Source organism: Bombina bombina, chromosome 2 (genome assembly GCF_027579735.1).
Source record: "Bombina bombina isolate aBomBom1 chromosome 2, aBomBom1.pri, whole genome shotgun sequence".
In the NCBI taxonomy this organism is placed as follows: domain Eukaryota; kingdom Metazoa; phylum Chordata; class Amphibia; order Anura; family Bombinatoridae; genus Bombina; species Bombina bombina.
Genome location: NC_069500.1, coordinates 476,980,703 through 476,992,430, shown reverse-complemented (window position 1 = coordinate 476,992,430; position 11,728 = coordinate 476,980,703). Strand labels below are relative to the sequence as shown.

Here is an 11,728-nt window from a genome sequence, read left to right as displayed (position 1 = left end):
ATTAAGGGGTTAAGATAAAAATATTTAGCACTGTCTCTGCAAAGGCTAATGAAATACAGAGCTCACATAGCTATACCAGTGGTTTGAGCTTGTTTTTTTTTTTTTTGCTGCCTAAGAGAATTTAATATATATATGATTTTATTTAGAATTGTATTTATATTACTTTGGTCTTATGGAACAGCATCAGTTACATTTACTACCAGTCAAATGAAACTTGCAAAACATAACAAATAAAAGAACATAATAGAAAAATGAACATACATTCTGGGTTTATATAGCTAAGGTCATCACATATACCATTTTTAATTTTACATCCCATTAAAATCTATAGGCATTCCATTTATTTATTCAACATTGTCATTCCGTAAACAACTCCTATATAACCCATATAATCTCACTCGCAGAATATGCTACAGTACTTGAGAAGTATTTTTGTCTCAAATTTGTAGTTTGATCGACGTTAACGTTAACCTATACTTTTTGAGAACATGACTCCCTATTAACCCCTAATTAATCGAGCAGGGTTAACATGTATTGTGTAACCATATAAACATTTTGATTGTGTTATATAACACCGTAATACACCAGGCAGGAAGTTACAACATAACAGATAGCACGCCAGAACTAAACCCAAATAAAGTCATGTGACCACGTTGCTAGTGCTACTTGACGTCATCACGCATTAGTTTTCTGCTGTCCATACTGCTAACGGGTTGTAGTGTCCTCTGTTGAGTTTACTTTACGGGTGCAGAGAGTGAGATGTCAGCTTTAGGACGCTTGTTTTGCTCGGCGTGGAACCGGTGCAGTATTCCGGAACTGCGTGTGCCGTGTGCTGCGTATCACAAAAAGGTATTGAGAAAATGCGGCATGGGTAGACTGATAGTTTGTGTGTGACGCAGTTGCGAAAACAACGGGAGGATGTGTAAGGGGCATTAGGCGCTGTCATGAGGGCAAATGTGCCTGAATTGTAATGCTCTTATCGTGATGTATGGAGACACTGGCAGGTTTTTAGCTAGTTTAGTGTTGTGCGTGTATGTGACAGTGGGGTATGTTCTGGAACATTGCACAATTAGGTGACATTGGGGTAGGAGGTTCTCAATTTAGGATAGTAACTTATCTGAGCTCGAACAGATATATTGCAGCCTTGTCATCTGAGGGTGATAACCGATTTATGTAGCGATGAAATACAAACATAAATTAGCTATACTTCTTTTTTTTTTTTTTTTTTTTTTTTTTTTTTTTTTTCTTTTTTTTTTATATTTAATTTTTTTTTATGCTGGAGTATTCGATATCCACTTGTTTGCTTACTTAGACCTGACCTGTGATGTATTAGATACGGGTATAATGGAATGGTTTTATTTTCAGATGACTTGTTTGTTTTCAATTGAAATATTTTGATCTCGGAGAAATTAGAAAACATCCAAGTATGGGGAGTAGTGGAATTATATGTATTTTGGAAGAAAAAAATAAAGGCTTTAAAGGGACACTAAAACAAAATTTTTTTTTTTTTCATGATTCATTTAGAGAATGTAATTTTAAACATTCATATTTACTTCTATTATCTAATTTTGTTTTATTTTTTAGATATCCTTTGTTGAAGAAATAGACATGCATATGGGTGAGCCAATCAGCAGCTACTGAGCCTATCTAGATATGCTTTTCAGCAAAGAATATCAAGAGAATGAAACACATTAGATAATAGAAGTAAATTAGAAAGTTGTTTAAAATTGCACGCTCTTTCTAAATCATGAAATAAAAAGTGTTTTCATGTCCCTTTTATCTTCCAGCAGCCTGTGTTCTGTCCGTTTTGCTACCCACATGTGCACACATTACGTCACTGCATTCCACATATGCTGTAAAGCATGCGTGGAAGGCAGTGGTGTATGTGTGCTTATGTGCACTGATAGGGGTACCAAATCTCGACGCTTTGCGTGCCAAGCGCACCCTTGATATGTAAATAAAATTAAATTGTTTTTCCAACAGTAATTTGCCACTCCGTATATCACAATGGTTACTCTTAAATTCATTAACTTCGTGATAGTAAATCGTAGCGATTTACCAGTGGAACAATTAAAGGGGACTTTCAGTCATGAAGTTTAACATACTTCATGCTGAAAGTTACTTTATTTGTCTGAAGCTTTTCAGCACTGAACTCCTCAGGCAGCCTGCGGCAGAATGCTATTTTTCTGTGAGTTGATGTTTCCACCTCTTAGCCAGTAGCCGTCCGGGCAAGCTGGCACCATCCCGGATAGCTAGCATGATATTGGCTAAGATCACTTCACAGCAAAATAGCGTTCTGCCATGGGCTGCCTGAGGCACTCAGCGCAGCGAACGCTTCAGACAAATAAAGGAGCTTTCAGCATCATGAAAAAGTCCCTTTATTCCACTGGGCAACGCTAGGATTTACTATCACTTAATGAATTTAGGAGTAACCTTTAACTGTGATATATTAAGCTGCAAATTTCTTTTGGAGAAACTGTTTAGTTAATTTTATTTACATATCAAGGGTGTGCACATTCGCAGACAGTGTCGATTTGATAGCTAGCTGTCGAATTTTGCTACCCCTCTGTCGGACACATACATCAACGTATTCCACACATGCTTTACAACATATGTGAAATGCAGTGATGTGTGTGTGCGCGCATGTGCAATGAGAGGGTAGCAAAAATCGGCAGAACCCCGATGTCCTATTGGATTTTGCTTCCTTATCAAATTTTTCTACCTCAATGTGTGCATGCATTCGCAGACAAAGCGTCTTATTTGCTAGCTAGCCGTCATGCTACCCCTCTCATTGCATACATACATCACCGCATTTTACACTTATTTATAAAATATTTTACCAGGAAGGATACATTGAGATTTCTCTCGTTTTCAAGTATGTCTTGGGTCCACAAAACATTGCATTGATACAATAGGGTACAATAAAATACAGAAACGGTAATAATACACAATATATGCAAACTTTACCATAGAACAGGTAGGAAATATTGAATCAACCATGACAGGTGCATTCTGTTTTGAGATATGTAGAGGGATCTCTTAAAGGATATTAGGCTTGGGGAACGTTTGAAAGTGTGCAGGAGGTCATTCCATAATTGTGGTGCTCTGTAGGAAAAGGAGGACCGAGCTGCTTTCTTTTTGTATTGAGGCAAGCTAAATAATGTGCTGGTACTGGATCGGAGGTTATAGGAGGTGGGAATAGCCGGGGAGACCATTCTGCTCAGGTAGGGTGGGAGCTTCCCAGAAAGGCTTTACAGCATGTGGAATGCAGTGACGTGCTGTGTGCGCGCACTCAATGAGGGTAGCATAACGACAAGACCACGTATTCGCCCTCCACATATGTTTCAGAAGAATGTCTCAAATGTGATAACGTAATTAAAAGCACGCGCACATCGTTCGGTTGCAAATTTCGACGGGCAGCCTTATCCTCGCCTTGATTGTTAAAGCGGCGTCCACAGACATGCACAGTTCAAGGTAAATTTCAACGGTCTACCTTAATACAATCACATTACTTTCCTAATAGGGTACGTCATAACCATATGTGTTGATAGTGTATATAAGATTAAAAAATGCAATACAGCCTGTTTAATAAAAATTATATATGATTGAGGACACACATGGCAATGATGATGTAAGCTAGTAGGAATATTATGTGATTGTATGAAGTTAGACCATCAAAATTTGCTACCTTTACCTACGCATGCATGTTCATCGATGTCTCCTTAAGAAGACTAGGATAATCAGGCTGTCCATTGAAATTTGCTACCAAACAATATGCGCATGTGCACATTGAGGTAGTAAAATTCGATAAGGGAGCAAAATCAGACAGATCTTTATTGCGACATTATCTGTTGCCTGCTGTATCCAGCCATTTTGCCAAATGGTGTAAAAGCCGTTTATATAAAGCGTGTTTTCTTTCATGTAATTAGCAAGAGTCCATGAGCTAGTGACGTATGGGATATACATTCCTACCAGGAGGGGCAAAGTTTCCCAAACCTCAAAATGCCTATAAATACACCCCTCACCACACCCACAATTCAGTTTTACAAACTTTGCCTCCGATGGAGGTGGTGAAGTAAGTTTGTGCTAGATTCTACGTTGATATGCGCTCCGCAGCAAGTTGGAGCCCGGTTTTCCTCTCAGCGTGCAGTGAATGTCAGAGGGATGTGAGGAGAGTATTGCCTATTTGAATGCAGTGATCTCCTTCTAAGGGGTCTATTTCATAGGTTCTCTGTTATCGGTCGTAGAGATTCATCTCTTACCTCCCTTTTCAGATCGACGATATACTCTTATATATACCATTACCTCTGCTGATTCTCGTTTCAGTACTGGTTTGGCTATCTGCTATATGTAGATGAGTGTCCTGGGGTAAGCAAGTCTTATTTTCTGTGACACTCCAAGCTATGGTTGGGCACTTTGTTTATAAAGTTCTAAATATATGTATTCAAACATTTATTTGCCTTGACTCAGAATGTTCAACTTTCCTTATTTTCAGACAGTCAGTTTCATATTTGGGATAATGCATTTTGATTTGACCATTTTTTCTTACCTTAAAATTTGACTTTTTCCCTGTGGGCTGTTAGGCTCGCGGGGGCTGAAAATGCTTCATTTATTGCGTCATTCTTGGCGCGGACTTTTTTGGCGCAAAAATTCTATTTCCGTTTCCGGCGTCATACGTGTCGCCGGAAGTTGCGTCATTCTTTGACGTTATTTCGCGCCAAAAATGTCGGCGTTCCGGATGTGGCGTCATTTTTGGCGCCAAAAAGCATTTAGGCGCCAAATAATGTGAGCGTCTTATTTGGCGCGAAAAAATATGGGCGTCACTTTTGGCTCCACATTATTTAAGTCTCATTTTTTATTGCTTCTGGTTGCTAGAAGCTTGTTCTTTGGCATTCTTTCCCATTCCTGAAACTGTCATTTAAGGAATTTGATCAATTTTGCTTTATATGTTGTTTTTTCTCTTACATATTGCAAGATGTCTCACGTTGCATCTGAGCCAGAAGATACTACAGGAAAATCGCTGTCAAGTGCTGAATCTACCAAAGCTAAGTGTATCTGCTGTAAACTTTTGGTAGCTATTTCTCCAGCTGTTGTTTGTATTGATTGTCATGACAAACTTGTTAAAGCAGATAATATTTCCTTTAGTAAAGTACCATTGCCTGTTGCAGTTCCCTCAACATCTAAGGTGCAGAATGTTCCTGATACTATAAGAGATTTTGTTTCTGAATCCATAAAGAAGGCTATGTCTGTTATTTCTCCTTCTAGTAAACGTAAAAAATCTTTTAAAACTTCTCTCCCTACAGATGAATTTTTAAATGAACATCATCATTCTGATTCTGATGACTCCTCTGGTTCAGAGGATTCTGTCTCTGAGGTTGATGCTGATAAATCTTCATATTTATTTAAAATGGAATTTATTCGTTCTTTACTTAAAGAAGTTCTAATTGCTTTAGAAATAGAGGATTCTGGTCCTCTTGATACTAATTCTAAACGTTTAGATAAGGTATTTAAAGCTCCTGTGGTTATTCCAGAAGTTTTTCCTGTTCCTAATGCTATTTCTGCAGTAATTTCCAAAGAATGGGATAATTTGGGTAATTCATTTACTCCTTCTAAACGTTTTAAGCAATTATATCCTGTGCCGTCTGACAGATTAGAATTTTGGGACAAGATCCCTAAAGTTGATGGGGCTATTTCTACCCTTGCTAAACGTACTACTATTCCTACGTCAGATGGTACTTCGTTTAAGGATCCTCTAGATAGGAAAATTGAGTCCTTTCTAAGAAAAGCTTATCTGTGTTCAGGTAATCTTCTTAGACCTGCTATATCTTTGGCTGATGTTGCTGCAGCTTCAACTTTTTGGTTGGAAACTTTAGCGCAACAAGTAACACATCGTGATTCTCATGATATTATTATTCTTCTTCAGCATGCTAATAATTTTATCTGTGATGCGATTTTTGATATTATCAGAGTTGATGTCAGGTTTATGTCTCTAGCTATTTTAGCTAGAAGAGCTTTATGGCTTAAAACTTGGAATGCTGATATGGCTTCTAAATCAACTTTACTTTCCATTTCTTTCCAGGGTAACAAATTATTTGGTTCTCAGTTGGATTCCATTATTTCAACTGTTACTGGTGGGAAAGGAACTTTTTTACCACAGGATAAAAAATCTAAAGGTAAAAACAGGGCTAATAATCGTTTTCGTTCCTTTCGTTTCAACAAAGAACAAAAGCCTGATCCTTCATCCTCAGGAGCAGTTTCAGTTTGGAGACCATCTCCAGTCTGGAATAAATCCAAGCCAGCTAGAAAGGCAAAGCCTGCTTCTAAGTCCACATGAAGGTGCGGCCCTCATTCCAGCTCAGCTGGTAGGGGGCAGGTTACGTTTTTTCAAGGAAATTTGGATCAATTCTGTTCACAATCTTTGGATTCAGAGTATTGTTTCAGAAGGGTACAGAATTGGTTTCAAGTTGAGACCTCCTGCAAAGAGATTTTTTCTTTCCCGTGTCCCAGTAAATCCAGTAAAAGCTCAAGCATTTCTGAAATGTGTTTCAGATCTAGAGTTGACTGGAGTAATTATGCCAGTTCCAGTTCCGGAACAGGGGATGGGGTTTTATTCAAATCTCTTCATTGTTCCAAAGAAGGAGAATTCTTTCAGACCAGTTCTGGATCTAAAAATATTGAATTGTTATGTAAGGATACCAACGTTCAAGATGGTAACTGTAAGGACTATCTTACCTTTTGTTCAGCAAGGGAATTATATGTCCACGATAGATTTACAGGATGCATATCTGCATATTCCGATTCATCCAGATCATTATCAGTTCCTGAGATTCTCGTTTCTGGACAAGCATTACCAATTTGTGGCTCTGCCGTTTGGCCTAGCTACAGCTCCAAGAATTTTTACAAAGGTTCTCGGTGCCCTGCTGTCTGTAATCAGAGAACAGGGTATTGTGGTATTTCCTTATTTGGACGATATCTTGGTACTTGCTCAGTCTTTACATTTAGCAGAATCTCATACGAATCAACTTGTGTTGTTTCTTCAAGATCATGGTTGGAGGATCAATTTACCAAAAAGTTCTTTGATTCCTCAGACAAGGGTAACCTTTCTGGGTTTCCAGATGGATTCAGTGTCCATGACTCTGTCTTTAACAGACAAGAGACGTCTAAAGTTGATTACAGCTTGTCGAAACCTTCAGTCACAATCATTCCCTTCGGTAGCCTTATGCATGGAAATTCTAGGTCTTATGACTGCTGCATCGGACGCGATCCCCTTTGCTCGTTTTCACATGCGACCTCTTCAGCTCTGTATGCTGAAGCAATGGTGCAAGGATTACACGAAGATATCTCAATTAATATCTTTAAAACCGATTGTTCGACACTCTCTAACATGGTGGACAGATCACCATCGTTTAATTCAGGGGGCTTCTTTTGTGCTTCCGACCTGGACTGTAATTTCAACAGATGCAAGTCTCACAGGTTGGGGAGCTGTGTGGGGATCTCTGACGGCACAAGGAGTTTGGGAATTTCAGGAGGTGAGATTACCGATCAATATTTTGGAACTCCGTGCAATTTTCAGAGCTCTTCAGTTTTGGCCTCTTCTGAAGAGAGAATCGTTCATTTGTTTTCAGACAGACAATGTCACAACTGTGGCATACATCAATCATCAAGGAGGGACTCACAGTCCTCTGGCTATGAAAGAAGTATCTCGAATTTTGGTTTGGGCGGAATCCAGCTCCTGTCTAATCTCTGCGGTTCATATCCCAGGTGTAGACAATTGGGAAGCGGATTATCTCAGTCGCCAAACGTTGCATCCGGGCGAATGGTCTCTTCACCCAGAGGTATTTCTTCAGATTGTTCAAATGTGGGAACTTCCAGAAATAGATCTGATGGCGTCCCATCTAAACAAGAAACTTCCCAGGTATCTGTCCAGATCCCGGGATCCTCAGGCGGAGGCAGTGGATGCATTATCACTTCCTTGGAAGTATCATCCTGCCTATATCTTTCCGCCTCTAGTTCTTCTTCCAAGAGTAATCTCCAAGATTCTGAAGGAATGTTCGTTTGTTCTGCTGGTAGCTCCGGCATGGCCTCACAGGTTTTGGTATGCGGATCTTGTCCGGATGGCCTCTTGCCAACCGTGGACTCTTCCGTTAAGACCAGACCTTCTGTCACAAGGCCCTTTTTTCCATCAGGATCTGAAATCCTTAAATTTAAAGGTATGGAGATTGAACGCTTGATTCTTGGTCAAAGAGGTTTCTCTGACTCCGTGATTAATACTATGTTACAGGCTCGTAAATCTGTATCTCGAGAGATATATTATAGAGTCTGGAAGACTTATATTTCTTGGTGTCTTTCTCATCATTTTTCTTGGCATTCTTTTAGAATACCGAGAATTTTACAGTTTCTTCAGGATGGTTTAGATAAGGGTTTGTCCGCAAGTTCTTTGAAAGGACAAATCTCTGCTCTTTCTGTTCTTTTTCACAGAAAGATTGCTATTCTTCCTGATATTCATTGTTTTGTACAAGCTTTGGTTCGTATAAAACCTGTCATTAAGTCAATTTCTCCTCCTTGGAGTTTGAATTTGGTTCTGGGAGCTCTTCAAGCTCCTCCGTTTGAACCTATGCATTCATTGGACATTAAATTACTTTCTTGGAAAGTTTTGTTCCTTTTGGCCATCTCTTCTGCTAGAAGAGTTTCTGAATTATCTGCTCTTTCTTGTGAGTCTCCTTTTCTGATTTTTCATCAGGATAAGGCGGTGTTGCGAACTTCTTTTGAATTTTTACCTAAAGTTGTGAATTCCAACAACATTAGTAGAGAAATTGTGGTTCCTTCATTATGTCCTAATCCTAAGAATTCTAAGGAGAAATCGTTGCATTCTTTGGATGTTGTTAGAGCTTTGAAATATTATGTTGAAGCTACGAAATCTTTCCGTAAGACTTCTAGTCTATTTGTTATCTTTTCCGGTTCTAGGAAAGGCCAGAAAGCTTCTGCCATTTCTTTGGCATCTTGGTTGAAATCTTTAATTCATCTTGCCTATGTTGAGTCGGGTAAAATTCCGCCTCAGAGAATTACAGCTCATTCTACTAGGTCAGTATCTACTTCCTGGGCGTTTAGGAATGAAGCTTCGGTTGACCAGATCTGCAAAGCAGCAACTTGGTCCTCTTTGCATACTTTTACTAAATTCTACCATTTTGATGTATTTTCTTCTTCTGAAGCAGTTTTTGGTAGAAAAGTACTTCAGGCAGCGGTTTCAGTTTGAATCTTCTGCTTCTGTTTTTCGTTAAACTTTATTTTGGGTGTGGATTATTTTCAGCAGGAATTGGCTGTCTTTATTTTATCCCTCCCTCTCTAGTGACTCTTGTGTGGAAAGATCCACATCTTGGGTAGTCATTATCCCATACGTCACTAGCTCATGGACTCTTGCTAATTACATGAAAGAAAACATAATTTATGTAAGAACTTACCTGATAAATTCATTTCTTTCATATTAGCAAGAGTCCATGAGGCCCGCCCTTTTTTTGTGGTGGTTATGATTTTGTATAAAGCACAATTATTCCAATTCCTTATTTTATATGCTTTCGCACTTTTTTATCACCCCACTTCTTGGCTATTCGTTAAACTGAATTGTGGGTGTGGTGAGGGGTGTATTTATAGGCATTTTGAGGTTTGGGAAACTTTGCCCCTCCTGGTAGGAATGTATATCCCATACGTCACTAGCTCATGGACTCTTGCTAATATGAAAGAAATGAATTTATCAGGTAAGTTCTTACATAAATTATGTTTTTTTTTTTTTTATTATTTGAATAGCACATGAATCCATAGTTAGAAGTATCTAATATTGTGTTTCAACAAATTGACACGTTTTACCAGGACATGCTTTTGCTTTAATTGCCATTTTTTAGTTATATATTAATTGCATGATTTTGGTCATCATTTTATTCAGACTCTTATTTTTTATTAGAGTATTCTTAACTAGTTTCCTGCTCATAATACAGTTTGCAGCTGGCTCCTCATTTTGATAAAAAATGTCTAGCCCTTCGCCCAACAAAGCTTGGATAGGGAGATCCTCTGTAGGGGTAACGTGGGATCTCTTGCGTGGATCAGCCCTGCCCAACGCCCTGCTTGGCTCGCACGGTATCCTCTGAGGACGTGTTGTGTAGATGGGATAAATTTAATTAAGGTGAAACCGTATATCTCTACCTCCATATCACCTGTGATGCCCGTTCGTGAATATCCAGATAACGGATTAGCTAATAAAGCTTACTCTCTGGGATCCTGCTATACCCTAGCGGAGACCGCGATTTCAGGTGCATTGTCGGGGGGCAAAATCAGGTCACATATGGAACTGGCTGAATGGGATTGTGACTTGTTTTCTTCTTGGTTCAGGGCAATGCAGTTCCATCATTACTACAGTGCTCTGCGTGACAGAGAGTTACTGAAAAGACAGAAAACACCATTTGAAGTGCTTTGCACCTCGCCAACTCTACCACGTCATCTCATTTCAATTCTGTATAAATTGCTGTTGGGGGGGGGGCGACGATGCGCTCCCCTCTTACATAACAGCATGGCAACAAGAACTGGGCGTTGAGCCTGACCTCAAGGCATGGTTATCCATGTTTCGCAAAACGAAACATGTGTCGGTCTCGATGAAACTGCAAGAAACACATTTTAAATTTCTGAGTCGTTGGTACCTCACCCCACAGAGGTTAAAAAAAATATACCCACACACAGGTGGTGAGTGCTGGAGGGGCTGCGGGGAGGAGGGATCCATGCTACATATCTGGTGGCAGTGTCCTCATATACAACCCTTTTGGAACGAGGTGTTTCGGGAGTGTAGCAGGTTACTGGAGATCATTCTACCGCCAGACCCTAAATATCTTATATTTCATGAACTACCTAAAATTGTCATGGCCGCGAAACGCCATTTGTTCCTCCTAATGCTGAACTGTGCAAAAGGACTCATACCAAGACATTGGAAATCAATACACACACCTAGCCTGGAGGAGTGGAGGGCTGTGGTCTGGGATCTTTTGAGCCTGGAGAGGTTCCATTACCTAAAGACTGGGAGACTTGAGACTCATGAATATATGATTTTGATCTGGGAGGGTAGGGGTATATAGCTGCCAGGGAAAACTTTGGAGACTGGGTGGCCAGTTGAGGCGAAACTTATGAAAGATCTGGATTATTTAGTTTAAATTTACTGTGACCATTGGAACTTATTCCTCCCTTACCCTCCCCCCCCTCCCCTTTTTTTTTTTTTTTTTTTTCCCCCCTCTCCTCCCCACCTCCCAATACTTGTTCTTCCCCTCCCTCTTACCTCCACACTATCTTAACCCAACATTCCCCTTTTTTCATCTTCCCATCTGCTTCCTGAATCTATTTTTTTCTTATCATCTTTTCCACTGAAATTTTCAGAGACATTATGGGGTTGGCACTGCCGGACTTACCCGCATCTAACACTATATTAGCAGCCTTGTTGTTTTTTTGGCCATTGGATGCCTGGGTCCGGTGCTGTCGACCGCAGGAATTTATGTGTATTTTTGGCATATTGCAAAGTGGAATGATAAACAATGAACACGCCAATTGTAATATTATAACTCTTTATCAGCCTATTACCAGGATATGTTTATGTTTATCTGATATGGCGATCTTGATCGCTTTGGTTTTATGTTTCATCTCAAATGTAAAAGATGTAATTATATATGTGTTCATTCAATAAAGCTTACTTTTGAAA

At 39.5% G+C, this 11,728-nt stretch overlaps 1 protein-coding gene across 1 annotated transcript in view; it reads left to right on the top strand.

Annotated features, from left to right (window-relative positions):
* Nucleotides 1-667: 667 nt before the first annotated feature.
* ISCU (iron-sulfur cluster assembly enzyme) overlaps nt 668-11,728 on the top strand; it is a 46,532-nt gene continuing 35,471 nt past the window's right edge. The window contains exon 1 of the mRNA XM_053702146.1: nt 668-849. Coding sequence (XP_053558121.1) covers nt 760-849 — 90 coding nt within the window. The 5' untranslated portion in view covers nt 668-759. The remainder of the gene's footprint in view (nt 850-11,728) is intronic.